The sequence below is a fragment of the Rhinopithecus roxellana genome, chromosome 13 (genome assembly GCF_007565055.1).
Source record: "Rhinopithecus roxellana isolate Shanxi Qingling chromosome 13, ASM756505v1, whole genome shotgun sequence".
NCBI lineage: Eukaryota > Metazoa > Chordata > Mammalia > Primates > Cercopithecidae > Rhinopithecus > Rhinopithecus roxellana.
The window spans coordinates 124,340,995-124,358,608 of NC_044561.1; the positions used below are offsets into that span (position 1 = coordinate 124,340,995).

Below are 17,614 nucleotides of genomic sequence, written 5' to 3' on the forward strand. Positions count from 1 at the left end.
GGAGGCCGAGGCGGGAGGATTGCTTGAGGCCAGGAGTTCAAAAACAGCCTGGTCAACATAGCAAAACCCTGTCTCTGCAAAAGAAAAACTTTAAAATTAGCTGGGCATGGTGGCGCATGCCTGTAGTCCCAGCTACCTGGGAGGCTGAGGTGGGAGGATCACTTAAGTCTGGGAGGATGAAGCTGCACTGAGCCGTGATCGCACCACTGCACTCAGCCTAGGCGACAGAAGGAGACCCTGTCTTAAAAAGTAAGAAAAGAAGAAAGTCCCATTATTATGGTATTTTAAAAACTGCCCTGTATCATTGCTTTGTGATCACAGAGTGCTATCTGTGCTATTTTCATTCTGTGGAATTTTCCTCCAAATAGCTCACTGTGGGGTCAGTATTTGTGACTGTTCCATTGGTACTTGAGAGGCAGAGCATGTTGTATATTTTCCGGGTTCTCAGCTTAAAATATTTGTAGGATTCTGATCTTTTACATTCTTACTTATTTCTGTCCACTTCATCTGTCATGATATGAGAGGGGTAATTATCATAATTTTGTGATTTCAATTACTCTTATTCAAAACTTTGCTGGCTAATCTTGACAGCTAAGTTCACTAAACCTAAGATGCAAGTTGAGCTCAAAAATGTTAAAATGTAGGGGAACGGAAGGGTCTTAGAGCCAATAGGATAACGCATGCTTGTTTCAGCAGATCAACTGTGGGATGTCTTTACATTTTACAAGAAAAATCCCACTGCAGGTCTAGCTTGTGATTTTGTTAAATTTTTAGATTTTTTTTCCTTTTTTTTTTTGAGATATAGTCTCACTCTGTCGCCCATGGTGGCTCACACCTGTAATCCCAGCATTTTGGGAGGCCAAGGCAGGAGAAGCCTGGAGTGCAGTGGTGAGATCTCAGCTCACTGCAAACTCCATCTCCTAAGTTCAAGCAATTCTCGTGCCTCAACCTCCCGAGTAACTGGAATTACAGGCACCCACCACCACGCCTGGCTAATTTTTGTATTTTTAGTAGAGATGGGGGTTTCACCATGTTGACCAGGCTGGTCTCGAACTCTCGACCTCAAGTAATCCTTCCACCTCAGCCTCCCAAAGTGCTGGGATTACAGGCGTGAACCACTGCCCCGGGCTAAATTTGTAGATTCTTTTCAGGAAGAGCTGGTAGCTTTATGAAGTGGAGCCTTCTCTTCAGCAAATACGATGTTTCCCCATTTCTTTCCTTCTCTTTTATGTTCCTTCATAGTTTTCTTCTTCAGGCTCCTATACATTTCCTGTTAGGAATATTTCTAGGGATTGGTCTTTGTTCTCATATGAAGGAGGTATTTTTACCACTGTGTCCCCTAACTGGTTATTGTTGGTTTATAACTTCCCCTCCTGCTTCTTTTTTGTTATTTGGTAAACAGCTTCCTCACTATTTCCAATTGGTTAATACTTCCAGAGGGATAAGACAATAGAGGATGCTTCCTTTTTACAAAAATACCACCCGTATTTCATAATGAAGAATAACTTTTTAAATAACAGATTAATGTTTGTCCTTGCAAAAGTAATATATATTCACTGCACAGATTTATAAAATATACAAGGATGCTGGGTGCAGTGGCTCATGCCTATAATGCGCTTTGGGAGGCCAAGGCAGGTGGATCACTTGAGGTCAGGAGTTTGAGACCAGTCTGGCCAACGTGACAAAACCCTATCTCTACTAAAAATACAAAAGTTAGCCGGGCATGGTGGCCTGTGCCTGTAGTCCCAGCTACTCAGGAGGCTAAGGCTGGAGAATCACTTGAACCCAGGAGGCGGAGGTTACAGTGAGCTGAGATCGTGCCATTGCACTCCAGCCTGGGGGACAAGAGTGAAACTCTGTCTGAAAACAAAACAAAACAAAATTAGCCAGGCGTGGTGGCACACACCTGCAATCACAGCTACTCAGGAGGCTGAGGCAGGAGAATCGCTTGAACCCGGGAGGCAGAGGTTGCAGTGAGCCAAGATGGTGACACTGCACTCCAGCCTGGGTGACAGAGTGAGACTGTCTCAAAAAAAAAAAAAAAAAAAGGAATGAAGTACTGATACATGCCACAACATGGATGAATCTTGAGAACATTATAGTAAGTGAAAGCAAACACAAAGGGCATATAGTGTATGATTTCATTTACATGAAAGTATCCAGAAGAGCCAAATCCTTAGAGACATAAAGTAGATTAGTGGTTGCCTTGGAGGTGTAGGGAATGGGAGGGTTGCAGAGTGATGATAAGGTGTGTGGGGTTTCTTTCTGGGGGCGTGAAAATGATGGCTGCACAGCTCCACAAATGTACTAAATATACCATTGAAATGTACATTCTAAATAGGTGAATTGTATAGTATGTGAATTATATCTCAATGAAGCTGTTAAGAATGATTCACAAACTCTACTCATTCAAAATATGTCAACTCTACTCTGCCAGATGGTGAGAACACGGCCCTGAACAAGACCAATGCCTTTCTTGTCTTCACGGGATTGCTATTCTGGCGAACTTCCTCTGGAACTGTATTCTACATCCTTGCAAAGAAAATACTTGTCTTGAACTTCTGAGCTCCAGTAATCTGCCTGCCTCGATCTCCCTAAGTGCTGGGATTACAGGCGTGAGCCACCATGCCCAGCCATTACTTATTTGTTTATTTACTTAGAGAAGAGTTTCACTCTGTTGCCCAGGCTGGAGTGCAGAGGCACAATCTCGGCTCACTGCAACCTCTGCCTCCTGGGTTCGAGTGATTCTTATGCCTCAGCCTGCCAATGTAGCTAGAATTATAGGCACAGGCTACCATGCCCAGCTAATTTTTGTAATTTTAGTAGAGATGGGTTTTCGCCATGTTGGCCAGGCTGGTCTAGAATGCCTGAACTCAAGTGATCCGTCCGCCTCAGGATTACAGGCGTGAGCCACTGCGCCCGGCCTAATTGACATTTCTTGAAGAATAGCAGTCTTCAGGTGATTGAACAAAGCCTGCCTATTCAGAGTCTGCATTTTAACAAGATCCCCAGGTAATGTCATTCACCTGGTACATTTCTTTTTTAAAAACTTTTTTCTTGTTGTTGTTTTTAGAGACAGGACTCATTATATTGCCCACGCTGGCCTCGAACTTCTGGGCTCAAGAGATCTTTCCCACTCAGCCTCCAGAGTAGCAGGCGTGCACCATCATGCCTGGCTCATTCAAATTTGGGAAGCACAGATCCCAGAGGTCAACCTTTTATCCAAAGGAGAAACCCTGTGTGATTTCAGTTGTCAAACTTTCTGTCAACTCTCTATGCAAAGCACAAACCCCATCTGTACCATCCCTATGTATCAGGAACAGGCTGGGAAGTGACAATTGAATTCTGTTAGAATTGTCTCACCTATCAGGACTCACTGTGTGGAGAGCCCACCTGTCCACTTGTGTGTGTCTCACCTTTACTTTATTTTTATTTTTTATTTTTGAGATGGGGTCTCACTCTGTCACCCAAGCTAGAGTGCAGTGGCGCAATTTCAGCTCACTGCAACCTCTGGCTCCTGGGTTCAAGCTATTCTCATGCCTCCCAGGTAGCTGGGATTACAGGAGCCAGCCACCTTGCCAGGCTACTTTTTGTATTTTTAGTAGAGACGTGATTTCACCATGTTGGCCAGGCTGGTCTTAAACTCCTGACCTCAAGTGATCCACCCACCTCAGCCTCTCAAAGTGCTGGGATTACAGGCGTGAGCCACTGCATCAAGACTATTTTATTTTTATTTTTGAGACAAGGCCTTGCTCTGTCACCCAGGCTGGAGTGCAGTGCCATGAACATAGCCCACTGCAGCGTCCATCTCCCTGGCTGAAATGATCCTCCCATTTCAGCCTCCCAAGTAGCTAGAACTACAGGCGCACACCGCCATGCCTGGCTTTTTTTGTTTTGTTTTTTTTTTAATTTTTAGTAGAGATAAGGGCTTTCTATGTTGCCCAGGCTGGTCTCGATCTCCTGAGCTCAAGGAATTCTCCCGCCTCGGCCTCCTTTGGGATTGCAAGCATGAGCCACTGCGCCTGGCCATTTCACCTTTAGACACCCTTTTCCTTATTTCCAGGTAAAGTCAGCTTCCTTTTGGCAGTGCCTCTGTATTTGTTTTCTGCTGCTGCCTGACAAATCACCACAAACTTAGCAGCTTAAAATGACACACATCAGCCAGGTGTGGTGGCTCACACCTGTAATCCCAGTGCTTTAGGAGACCGAGGCAGGTGGATCACCTGAGGTCAGGAGTTCGAGACCAGCCTGGCCAACATGGTGAAACCCCGTCTCTACTAAAAATACAAAAAAAAAATTAGCCAGGTGTGGTGGTGGGCACCTGTAATCACAGCTACTTGGGAAGCTGAGGTAGGAGAATCGTTTGAACCCAGGAGGGAAAGGTTGCAGTGAGCCAAGATCACGCCATTGCACTCCAACCTAGGCCACACGAGCGAAACTCCATCTCAAAACAAACAAAGAAACGACACACACGTTATCTCAGTTTCCCTGGGTCAGGCGTCTTGGAACGGGTTACCTGGGTCCTTGGCTCAGGGTCTCACAAGGCTGCCATCAGGGTGTTGGCTGGGGCTGTCTGAGGCTTCAGGCCTCTTCCAAGTGCATTCAGGAAGTTGACAGAACTTAGTTCCTGCAGTTGCAGGTCTCGGGACCTCAGCTCCTGGAGGCACCTGCAACTCCCTGCCATGTGGCCCCCCAAGGGCAGGCCATAGCATGAATGCTCCCTTTCTTCCAGGCCAGCAAAGGCCTGTTTCTCTGCCTTCCTCCACCTCTAAACCCTCTTTTATGGGCTTGCCTGATTAGGTTAGACCCACCCAGGATGATCTTTTGTTTGTTTGTTTGTTTGTTTTTGAGACAGTCTCGCTCTGTCGCCCAGGCTGGAGTGCAGTCGCGTGATCTTGGCTCACTACAAGCTCTGCCTCCTGGGTTCACGGCATTCTCCTGCCTCAGCCTCCCGAGTAGCTGGGACTACAGGCGCCCGCCACCACGCCCGGCTAATTTTGTTTTGTATTTTTTAGTAGAGACGGGGTTTCACAGTGTTAGCCAGGAAGGCCTCGATCTCCTGACCTCGTGATCCGCCCACCTTGGCCTCCCAAAGTGCTGGGATTTCAGGCATGAGCCACCAAGCCCGGCCTGTTTTGTTTTGTTTTGAGACAGAGTCTCACCATGTCACCCAGGCTGGAGTGCAGTGGTGCAATTATGGTTCACTGCAGCCTCGACCTCCTGGGCTCAAGCAGTCCTCCCACCTCAGCCTCTCAAGTAGCTGGGATTACAGGCATGCACCACCACACCCAGCTAATTGTTGTATTTTTTGTAGAGACACGGTTTCACCATGTTTCCCAGGCTGGTCTTGAACTCCTGAACTCAAGTGATCCTCCTGTCTGCCTCTCAAAGTGCTGGGATTACAGGTATGAGCCACTGCACCCAGCCATAATCTCCCTTTTGAGTAACTCAAAATAAGCTTGTCAGGAATCTAATCTCAGGAGTGTATCCCACGTATCCACTGATCCAGCCCACCCCAGAGGGGAGGGTGTTATACAGGGCATGTCCACCAAGGGGCAGGAATCTTGAGGGCCATTTTGGAATCCCACTTCCCTCAGCCCCTGTGTAGCACAGCACCAAGGGATGCCACTCAGATGGTCATCTATGCGAGTGGTGCGGCGACCAGCCTGCACAGCCACGCCAATGGTGCTTCTACGGCTTTTGTCTCTCTGGATCAGTTGGACTTCTTTCCTTAGAAGCCTCATAGAATTCACTGAATTGTTTTTCCTCATGATCTTCCTTCAGATCATTCAAGCTTTCTCCAGGCAAAACAGCTCCAGCTTCTTCAAACTGGCACCACATGACATGACTTTAGTTTTAATTTTTCTCTTTTTAAAGTTTTTTAAAGTAATAGAGACAAGGTCTCACTATATTGAGCAGGCTGGTCTTGAACTCCCGAGCTCAAGTGATCCTCCTGCCTTAGCTGCCCAAAGCGCTAGGAGTACAGGCGTGAGCCACCGTGCCCAGCCAACATGAAATGACTTCATATTCAGTTTCTCAACAGACCCAGATGCACAGTTGGTGATGATAAAATAAAAACTTCAACTGAATTAAATTTAAGCTAGTTTAATTGAGCAATTAACAATTTGTGAATCGGGAGCCTCTCAAGCCTGAGTAGGCTCAGAGACTCCAGCACAACCACATGGTGGAATATTTATGGACAGAAAAAGGAAAGTGACTTATAGAAAACGGAAGTGGCGGCCAGGAGTGGTGGTTCACTCTTGTAATCCCAGCACTTTGGGAGGCAGATGGATAACTTGAGGCCAGAAGTTTGGGACCAGCCTGGCCAACACTGTGAAACCCCTGTCTCTACTGAAAATTAGCCGGGTGTGGTGGTGCATGCCTGTAATCTCAACTATTCAGGAGACTGAGGCATGACAATCACTTGAACCCAGGAGGCGGAGGTTGCAGTGGGCCGAGATTGCACCACTGCACTCCAGCTTCGGTGACAGAGCAAGACCCTGTCTCAAAAAAAAAAAAAAAAAAAAAAAACCGAAGAGAAAAAAGAAAATGGAAGTGAGGTACAGAAACAACCAGATTGGTTACAGCTCAGCGTTTGCCTTATTTGAACATGGTTCAAACAGTTGACGACATTTGATTGGCCAGAGATGGAGTCTCTCTGTGTCACCCAGGCTGGAGTGCAGTGGCATGATCTTGGCTCATTGCAAGCTCCGCCTTGCGGGTTCAAGCAATTCTCCTGCCTCAGCCTCCCAGGTAGTTGGGACTACAGGCGTGTACCACCACGCCTGGCTATTTTTTTTTTTTTTTTTTTTTTAGTAGAGACGGGGTTTCACCGTGTTAGCCAGGATGGTCTCGATCTCCTGACCTTGTGATCCACCCGCCTCGGCCTCCCAAAGTGCTGGGATTACAAGCGTGAGCCACCGCGCCCAGCCTTGTTTTGTTTTGTTTTGTCTGAGATGGAGGCTCACTCTATCACCAGGCTGGAGTGCAGTGCCTTGATCTCGGCTCACAGCAACCTCCTCCTCCTGGATTCAAGCGATTCTCGTGCCTTGGCCTCCCGGGTAGCTGGGACTACAGGCGCCCGCCACCAGGCCCAGCTAATTTTTGTATTTTTAGTAGAGATGGAGTTTCACCATGTTGGCCAGGCTGGTCTCAAACTCCTGACCTCAAGTGATACTCCTGCCTCGGCCTCCTAAAGTACTGAGATTACAGGCGTGATCCACCATGCCCAGGCAACATCTCCATTTACTCACCATGTACAGAGAAACCTTTAAGCGGAACTTAAAATATGTCAGGAGGCAGCTTTAGGCTAATCTTGATTTAACAATGGCAAATACTTTGCCTGGCAGTGTCACCTGCTCTCTTGTTTATCTGGCCATCCTCTTTGCCCTTCCTTGAAAACATCCTAGTTTGTCAAAATTTCACTTAAAATGTAGTATTTATTGAGTGTTTACTCTTTGCCAGACACTGTTTGAAGCAGTGTACATAATGAGATTGTTCTTATTGAATTTTTTTTTTTTTTTTTTGAGACAGGGTCTTGCTCTGTCACCTGGGCTGGAGTGCAGTGGCATGATCTCCGCTCACTTCAACCTCTGCCTCCTAGGTTCAAGCAGTTCTCAGGCCTCAGTCTCCTGAGTAGCTGAGATTACAGGTGCCTGCCACCATGCTTGGCTAATTTTTGTATTTTTAGAAGAGACAGGGTTTCTCCATGTCGCCCAGGCTGGTCTCAAACTCCTGGCCTCAAGTGATCCACCTGCCTCAGTCTCCCAAAGTGCTAGGATTACAGGTGTGAGCCACCATGCCTAGCCTCGTTGAATCTTTTTAGCAACCTTTTGAGTTGTATCATGCCATTCTATTGGAGAGGAAAGTCAGGCACAAAGCAGTGAAGTAACTCCACTGAGATCACACAGTCATTCTGTGTGGGGAGCCAGAATTCGAACCCAGGCAGTTTGAGTCTAGGACCTGTGTAGTTAGCCCTATGCAATGCTCCCGCCCGAAGCCACTCTCTGTACCCAGAAGGGGCTGTCCCAGAGCCGGGGTCATTCTTTCTTGGCCCTCTGTTTTGCATTCGGCGTTCTTCTAAGTAAACATCCTCATTCCCATTTGCTTTATATCAGCTATATTATTTCATTGCCTTAAATTGAACTCAGAGTCCCTTTAAAAGATCTGTGTTTGTCACATGAACTGCTGAAAACAAGATTTCCCACATCCTCATTAAGGTAAATGCATTAAAGAAATTTTTTTTTTTTTTTTTTTTTTTTTTTGCTAAATTTTGTAATGTGGTTGCTTTTGGCCACTGTTACAACCAGAGGCCTGGCTCAGCTTTTTATGTTATTGGTATGACTGCAGAGTTCATATAGAGCAGCATCTCATTTACAAAGAACACAGCCATGCCATGGACTCCAAAGATGGAAAAGTCCTTTGAGGCTGGGCATGGTGGGTCATGCCTATAATCCCAACACTTTGGGAGGCTGCGGTGAGAGAATGGCTTGAGCTCAGGAGTTCGAGCCCAGCCTGGGCAACATGGTGAAACCCCATTTCTACAAAAATTAGCTGGACATGGTGGTGTGCGCCTGTAGTCCCAGCTACCTGGGAGGTGGAAGGATTGGTTGAGTCCAGGAGGTCAAGGCTGCAGTCAGCCGAAATCAGTGCTACTGCACTCCAGTCTGGGCCAAAGAGACTGAGACCCTGTCAAGGCATGAAAAGAAAAGTCCGGGTGTGGTGGCTCACACCTGTAATCCCAGCACTTTGGGAGGCCAAGGTGTGTGGATTGCCTGAGCTCAGGAGTTCTAGACCACCCTGGGCAACACGGTGAAACCCTGTCTCTACTAAAATACAAAAAAAGTTAGCCGGACTTGGTGGTGTGCGCCTGTAGTCCTAGCTATTTGGGAGGCTGAGGCAGGAGAATCACTTGAATGTAGGAGGCAGAGGTTGTGGTGAGCCGAGATTGTGCCATTGCACTCCAGCCTGGGTGAAAGAGTGACTCCATCTTACAAAAAATAAATAAATAAAGAAAAGAAAGGAAAGGGAGAGAGGAAAGAGGGGCAGAGAGAGAGAGAAGAGGAAAAAGAGGAGAAAGAAAGAGAAAGAAGGAAACAGAGAGAGAAGGAAAGAAAGAGAAAGGAAGAAAAGAGAGAAAGAAAGAAGTCTTTAGAATTTTAATGAAAGGCCGGGTGTCGTGGCTCATGCCTGTAATCCCAGCACTTTGGGTGGCTGTGGTGGGAGGATGGCTTGAGCTTAGGAGTTCGGGACCAGCCTGGGCAACATGGCGAAACCCCGTTTCTACAAAAATTACCTGGGCATGGTGGTACGTGCCTGTAGTCCCAGCTACCTGGGATGCTGAGATGGGAAGATGGGTTGAGCCCAGGAGGTCCAGGCGGCAGTGAACCGAGATCAGTGTCACTGCACTCCAGCCTGGGCCACAGAGTGAGACCCTGTCAAGGCAAGAAAGGCAAGGCAGAGAGGAAGGAAAGAAGGGAGTGAGGGAGGGAGGGAGGGAGGGAGGGAAGGAAGGAAGGAAGGAAGGGAGGGAGAAAGAGAGGGAAGGAAGGGGAGAGAAAGGGAGAAAGAAAAGAGAGAAAGAAATAAGTCCTTAGAATCTTAATGAAAGGCTGGTTGCGGTGGCTCATGCCTGTAATCCCAGCACTTTGGGAGGCCTAGGTGGGTGGATCACATGAAGTCAGGAGTTTGAAACCAGCCTGGCCAACATGGTGAAACCTCGTCTTATTTAAAAAAAAAAAAAAAAAAAAAAAGAATCTTAATGAAAGAAGAGAGAAAGAAGTTCTTAGAATCTCAGTGAACAAAAACACAAGTTTCTGAAACAAGAAAACAAATGTCTCATATAGTCCAAAGAATACGGTTTTTACTAGGGTATTTAGCAGTTTTCTAGCAGATTCTGATCTATCTCTATGTGATATAATAGGTGCAAAGCTCAACCGCTCCACTTCACGGTTATGTGTGAGGGCCTCATTTTCTCCAGCTGTGGGAATGGAAAACAAGTCAATTCTTTTTTTATAATGTTGAAATCCAGGAAACGCCAAAACCATTAGCTTTCTTTCCCATCAGTTTGGTAGAAATTCACTGAGGTGAAGAGACGGGGAGTTATTTAAGGCTTCTCTTTAGCTCAATTAAGGTGAATATCCACACATTTTTCTGAGAAATATGATTAGATAAGAGGATGCTGCCCCAGCTCCCCTGGGACTTGTATGTACTTTGTATTAGCCTTCTACACTCCAAAGAGTTCTAATTCTGAAACACATCTGGCCCCAGCGGTCTTGGATGAGGAGTAACACCTGTAACACCCAGAGGTGGCTGAGAGCAGTGAATGAGAATCCATGGACAGCACTGAAACTCACACCTCGGGGGACCTCTAATGTCCCTGCATCAGGCCAGTAGTTTCCGCCACTTACTGTTTAGATAGAGGCAGAGAAAACAAGTAGGGACACAATTTCATTAACTGGAAGGGAGAACATTCCTTCGACCTCCAACTAAGTCACTCTCCTCTCTCTTCTCAAGGCCAGGGAAGCTCTGCCGTGAGGCTAAACGCGACACTCAGGGAGCATTTGGAAACTTGCTCTGTGGCCTCTTGCCCCTAAAGCTGCAAGACCCTTTATGTGGCTCTGTTGTGAAAGGGAAAGGAGTGGAGAGAAACTGCTCAAATGACTGCAGAGACGTAGAAGCTTTCCTTATCAGGGAGAGAATGGGAAGCTGTGATTGCTGTGTCCTGTTACTGTAGTGAACATTTCAAAATTATGACATAAAAATAGTTTTTGTTTGTTCTTTTGAGATGGCGGTCTCGCTCTGTCACCCAGGATGGAGTGCAGTGGTGTGATCACAGCTCTCTGTAGCCTCAATGTCCCAGGCTCAAGTGATCCTCCTGCCTCAGCCTCCTGAGTAGCTGGAACTACAGGTACATGACACCATACCTGGCTAATTTTTGTAATTTTTGCAGAGATGGAGTTTCACCATGTTGCCCAGGCTGGTCTCGAACTCTTGAGCTCAAGTGACCCACCCGCTTTGGGTGGCCAAAAATGTTTATTTATTCATGTATTTATTTTTGAGACGAAGTCTCGCTCTTGTCCCCCAGGCTGGAGTGCAATGGCGCGATCTCGGCTTACTGCAACCTCCACCTCCCTAGTTTAAGCAATTCTCCTGCCTCAGCCTCCCAAGTAGCTGGGATTACAGGTGCCTGCCACCACATCCGGCAAATTTTTGCATTTTGATTTTTAGTAGAGATGGGATTTCACCCTGTTGGCCAGGCTGGTCTTGAACTCCTGATCTCAGGCAATCCGCCCACCTCAGCCTCCCAAAGTGCTGGGATTACAGGTGTGAGCCACCGTGCCTGGCCCCAAAATATTTTTTTTTTTTTTTTTTTTTTTTTTTTTTTTTTTGAGACGGAGTCTCGCTCTGTCGCCCAGGCTGGAGTGCAGTGGCCAGATCTCAGCTCACTGCAAGCTCCGCCTCCCGGGTTTACGCCATTCTCCTGCCTCAGCCTCCAGAGTAGCTGGGACTACAGGCGCCCACCACCTCGCCCGGCTAGTTTTTTGTATTTTTTTTTAGTAGATACGGGGTTTCACCGTGTTAGCCAGGATGGTCTCGATCTTCTGACCTCGTGATCCGCCCGTCTCAGCCTCCCAAAGTGCTGGGATTACAGGCTTGAGCCACCGCGCCCGGCCAATATTTTTTAATATCTGGGTTTTTATTGTTGTTGGTGGTGTTGGGTGTTTGTTTGTTTGTTTGTTTGAGACAGCATCTTACTCTCTTGACCAGACTGGAGAGCAGTGGCACGATCTCGGCTCAGCACAACCTCTGCCTCTGGGTTCAAGCAATTCTCCTGCCTCAGCCTCCCGAGTAGCTGGGATTACAGGAGCAAGTACCACCAAGCCCGGCTAATTTTTGTATTTTTACTGGAGACGGGGTTTCACCATGTTGGCCGGGCTGGTCTCGAATTCTTGACCTCAAGCAATCCACCCACCTCAGCCTCCCAAAGTGCTGGGATTACAGGCATGAGGCACCGTGCCCGGCCAATACCTGGTTTTTCACTATGCTTCTATGAAGATGGGTTGTTCTTGAAATTATTTCACTAGTGGGGAAACACACTAAGTAGGAGAGCAACTTCACATTTTATTTATTTTTTCCAGAGAGAGGTGCCCAGGCTGGTCTCGAAACCTGGTCCCAAGCAATTCTCCCTACCTCAGCCTCCCACAGTGTTGGGATTACAGGCGTGAGCCACCGCCTGTCACGTGTTCTTCGACTGAGGGCATCGTCGCAGGACCTACTTGCCTCACAGGGTGTGGTGAGAATCCAGTGAGGGCATCAATGTAAAGAGCTTAGAACAGTGCCAGGCACATAGCAAGGGCTCAGGACACATTAGCAACGAATATGGTTTTAGAGATCAGGGTCCCAGACAAAGCTATGCCAGCGCCGAAACAGTGTAGATCGGAATCACCTAGGGGCATCTTTTAAAACCATCAAAGCCGAGGCTACACCCCAGACCAATAAAGTCACAGCCTCTGGGGGTGGGGTCTAGGCATCAGTATTTTCTGGAAGTTTCCCAGGAGTTTTCAATGTGAAGCCACGTTTGGGAACTGTCTGGTCTAGAACTTTGTGTGCCTGAGGCCTGTGCTGGGAGAACTGACTTTGAAAAGACACAGATAGGCAGTCATTTTGCAGCTAGAGGTGAAGCAGATGGGGTTGGGGCAGAAAGGTGTGAGACATGGGACCCAGCGGGGGACTACAGCTCCCAGGGGCCTTCGGGCCTGGCAACCACTGGCACCCCCACCTCCCTAGGCCGGGTTGGAGCCACTGTCTGCACCCGAGGAGGCCTCCCGAGCAGGAGGCGGGAGCAGCACTCTGAGCCCGGCTTGGGCACCAGAGGGAGCTCGTGGGGACGCGCCACGGCTCCATCCCTGCAGCTGGTTCAAACTGGTTTGGGCAGGGTGCGGCCTGGGCGGGCTGCATTCCAGGCCTCAGGCTCACGGCTGTCCGGGGCCTCCCCAAGGGCTGCGGACCTAGGGCAGGGAGCAGCAAGGGCAGGACCCCCGGGCAGGAGCCCAGCACCCTGAGAGGCTGGGGAGATGTTTAAAAACCCAATCCTCTTTGTGTAAAATCATTTACTTGACCTCCCACGGGGGTCCCTGACTAAGGCTGACAGCGCGGCTGAGCCCCTGGATAGCGTTATTCCCAGACATTAGTGTGCATTAGAATCAATGCAGACCTTCTTAAATGCAGAGGCCCAGTGCCCCCTCTCACCAAAGATCCTGATTCAGAACATCTGGGGTGGCCTTGTGGGCATCCATATTTTTAGCAAAGTATTTCTTTTTTTATATATACTTTAAGTTCTAGGGTACATGGGTACAACATGCAGGTTTGTTACATACGTATACATGTGCCATGTTGGTGTGCTGCACCCATTAACTCGTCATTTACATCAGGTATATCTCCTAATGCTATCCCTCCCCCCTCCCTTAGCAAAATATTTCTAAGCTACAATCACACATTCAGAAAAAAAGGTTAGAAACAAAATGACTGTCAACCAGCCAACCTGGCCCAGGGTATGACTCGCTGGGACACTTGTGAAGGATGCAGAGACCCCTTCCCCAGACCTCCTCTCTCCCCAGGGAAGAAGATGTGGGCAATTAGCACTTTCAGTTAATATCCCAGGCTTTTTTTTTTTTTTTTTTTTGATAAAGGTAATTTTCTTTTCATTTTTTATTTTATTTTTTGAGACAGAGCCTGGCTGTGTCACCCAGGCTACAGTGCAGTGAAGTGATCTCGGCTCACTGCAGCCTTGACCTCTGGGCTCAGGTAGTCCTCTCATCTCAGCCTCCCAAGTAGCTGGGACCACAGGTGTGTGCCACCACTCCTAGCTAAGTTTTGTGTTTTTTGTAGATACAGGAGTTTCGCCATGTTGGCCAGGCTGGTCTCAAACTCCTGGCCTCAAGATCTGCCCGCCTTGGCCTCCTACTCCCAAAGTGCTGGGATTATAGGCGTGAGCCACCATGCCAGGCTGGCTTTTTTTTTTTTATGAGTCATTTTAGACATTCACACAGTTTTGATATTGTTACAAACAGCAGCCGAAGAAATAAAACGTTCCAAATATTGAAAATCCCTCTCAGCGGAACACCTGAGGTCAGGAGTTCAAGACCCACCTTGCCAACATGGCAAAAATCCATCTCTCCTAAAAATACAAAAAATTAGGTGTAGCCGGGTGTGGTGGCTCACGCCTGTAATCCCAGCACTTTGGGAGGCCAAGGCGGGCAGATCACCTGAGGTCGAGACTTCGAGACCAGCCTGGCCAAGATGGTGAAACCCCGTTTCTATGAAAAATACAAAAATTAGCCGGGCGTGGTGGTGGGTGCCTGTAATTCCACCTACTCGGGAGGCTGAGGCAGGAGAATCACTTGAACCCGGGAGGAGGAGGTTGCAGTGAGCCGAGATCATGCCACTGCACTCCAGCCTGGGCTACAGAGACTCCGTCTCAAAAAAAAAAAAAAAAAAAAAAAAAAATAGGCATAGTGGCATGTGCTTGTAATCCCAGCTACTTAGGAGGCTGAGGCAGGAGGACCACTGGAGCCCGAAAGGCAGCTGTTTCAGTGAGCTGAGATCGTGCCACTGCACATCAGCCTGGGCAACAGAGCGAGACTCTGTCTCAAAATTAAAAAAAAAAAATTAAATCCCTCTTGGACTGGGCGCGGTGCCTCACTCCTGTAATCCCAGCTCTTTGGGAGGCTGAGCCTGGTGGGTCACTTGAAACCAGGAGTTTGAGACTGGCCGGGCCAACATGTTGAATCCCCATCTCTACTAAAAATACAAAAATTGGCTGGGCTTGGTGTTGCTTGTGCCTGTAATCCCAGTTGCTCGGGAGGCTGAGGCAGGAGAATTGCTTGAACCCGGGAGATGGAGGTTGCAGTGAGCCGAGATTGTGCCACTGCACTCCAGCCTGGGCGGCAGAGTGAGTCTCTGTCTCAAAAAAAAAAAAAAAAGAAGAAGAAGAAAAGAAAAAGAAATCTCTCCCATACCCCTCCCCAGTGTCTTCTCCCCTGCCCTAAAGTAACCACTTTTGGAACATGGGGTGCATCGTTTCCATGCACAGCTTTGTACTTTTGCTCCATCTGTCGGTGTCCATAAACAATCTATAGTGTGGTTCTGCATGTTTTAAAAACTGTGCTAATGGCACAGTGCCCTACAGAGCCTTCTGCAACACGGCTTTCCTTCCTTAGCTTTATGTTTCTGAGATTTATCCACCAGGATAAGTTTGCTGTGCTCAGGTCAATTTGGTGATCTGAGGCCAGTCCTGGACTCTTTGTGGGAGATGCCCAGCCAGCAGGCAAGGGCGAAGAGGGTCTAAGACCGGCTCCCAGGGGATGGCGAGGAGGGCTCAGAGCATCAGGGAAATCATGACAACGACGAATGGCCAAGTGTGGGCTCAGTGAGTTCCTATAAAACCCTTAAGCACTTGGGGCCCAAGTCTTTGCCAAGAATTTTCCAGAAAATGACTGGCCTGAAGGCCTGGATATTTGGATAGGGAGAACTTAGCAGTGGGCAGATTTGGAAGTGGGAATTGTGATGTACTACACAAAAGGCAGATCAAATATGTGTTGTTTAGGCCCCTACCTAAGGTGGCCAACTACAATATAAATTCAGACTTAATGGAGAGGAAGGTGTGGGACGCCCTGTATATTTATTTGCACCCTTGATACCAGCCCCCTCTTTTTTTTGAAAAAAACAAAAGACAGGGTTTCACTGTGTCACGCAGGCTGGAGTGCAGTGGTGCGATCATAGCTCGCTGTATCCAAGAACTCCTGGCCTCAAACAATCCTCCTGCATCTGCCTCCCCAGTAGTTAGGACTACAGTTGTGCACCACCACACCCTGTAATTTTAAGTATTTTTTCTTTTTCCTTTTTTTTTTTTTAAGGCGATTTAACATTTAAAGAAAAGTCAGCAGGCCGGGGGTGGTGGCTCACGCCTGTAATCCCAGCACTTTGGGAGGCTGAGGCGGGTGGCTCATGTGAGGTCAAGAGTTCGAGACCAGCCTGGCCAACATGGCGAAACCCCGTCTCTACTAAAAAATACAAAAATTAGCCGGGCATGGTGACCGGGGCCTGTAATCCCAGCTACTCGGGAGGCTGAGGGAGGGGGAGAATTGCTTGAACCCAGGAGGTGGAGGTTGCAGTGAGCCGAAATCGCGCACTCCAGCCTGGGCGACAGAGCGAGTCTGTCTCCAAAAAAAAAAAAAAAAAAAAAAAAAAAAAAAATTAATTAGAAATAAAAAAGTCATCAAACGAAAAATTTAAACTTCAGCCCTTTCTTAAACACCTATTTGCCTTTTAGTACTTTCTTCATTAGCACTGCTGGGGTGGGGGATGGGGCGCACCTCGCTCTCTTCAGCCCCAGGGCTGTAAAGGGTCTGTCTAGGCCAGCCTCCGAGAGCGTGGAGGGAGTGGGGGGCGGCTGTCAAATTTAGTGCGCTCAATAGTTTCCTGGTGAAGCTTATTTTAAAAGCTGCACCGAAGAGGAAGACGAGGACCGTCACACTCGGCCTTCCCTCAACTCCAGGACCCTCCGCCCGATGCAAACTAGATGCTTTAGTAGGACGGGAACGGGAGGGGAGCGGGCGGCTTTGGGCTTCCTCTAAGCGCCTCTCTAACCCGGACGCCCGTTAGAATCACCCGGGGAGCTTTAGAAACTACCGATGCCTAAGCCCCACTCCGAAGGATTCCGATTTAATCGGCCTGGTGCGAGGCCTGGCTTCCGGGCTTTTAAAAGCTCCCCGGGGATTCTATTGTACAGCGGGGGCCGGGAGCCCGTACTCTACCGGGATTCCGATGAGGAGGGGTGGCTTGCCCCAATAGCTCTCAAATTTAGCTTTCGGTCAACAATCTGGTTGGAACCACCTACAAAACATCAAAAGATCCTGATACCCGGGTCCCAACCCAGATACGGTGTGGTCTGGACTTGGGAAATTCTAAAAGAGCTCCAGGTGACTGCCATCTGCAAGCGAGTTTGCAAAGCGCTGGTGCCCAGGTGCTGCGGGGGCGGGCGCAGCGCGCGCCGCTCGCCACTGGGTGGCGCTGCCCGCTCGGCCCGGCGTTCCTGGAGCTGAGAGCCGCGACCGCCGGGAGCGCACCTGCCCCGCCTCCGCCAGGCGGGCCGCGGAGCATGCAGCGGACCGGGGGCGGGGCTCGGAGGCCCGGGCGCAACCACGGGCTCCCAGGCAGCCTCCGCCAACCGGACCCCGCCGCCCTCCTGATGCTGCTTGTGAACGCCGACCGGCCGGAGCCCGTGCGCAGCGGAGCGCGCGAGCTCGCGCTCTTCCTGACCCCCGAGCCTGGGGCCGAGGTAGGGGACGGGGCTGCGGAGTTGGAGGAAAGGGTTCTCGCGGTTGGGGGTCCGGGCTCCGGATCCTCGGCTTCCCCGGAGCATCCTCTCGTTCCCGGAATGGGGGACCCGGGGATTCCCCCCTTCCTGAACGGTGGCTTCGGGGCGCCACCCAGAGATGCGCAGCGGGTCGCCCCTGCTCCCTGCTCCGGGCGACACTGGGCCCCGGAGGCCCAGGCTCGCTTTCCCTCCCCACCCAGGTACCCCAGCATCCGCCGGGTCCCAAGGCGCCGC

At 49.0% G+C, this 17,614-nt stretch overlaps 1 protein-coding gene across 2 annotated transcripts in view; it reads left to right on the forward strand.

Annotated features, from left to right (window-relative positions):
• The first annotated feature begins 17,067 nt into the window (after positions 1 to 17,067).
• Positions 17,068 to 17,614, forward strand: part of BCAS4 (breast carcinoma amplified sequence 4) — an 85,488-nt gene continuing 84,941 nt past the window's right edge. For both annotated transcript variants that reach the window (XM_010363382.1, XM_010363383.1), the window contains exon 1: positions 17,068 to 17,341. In XM_010363382.1, coding sequence (XP_010361684.1) covers positions 17,162 to 17,341 — 180 coding nt within the window. In that variant the 5' untranslated portion in view covers positions 17,068 to 17,161. The remainder of the gene's footprint in view (positions 17,342 to 17,614) is intronic.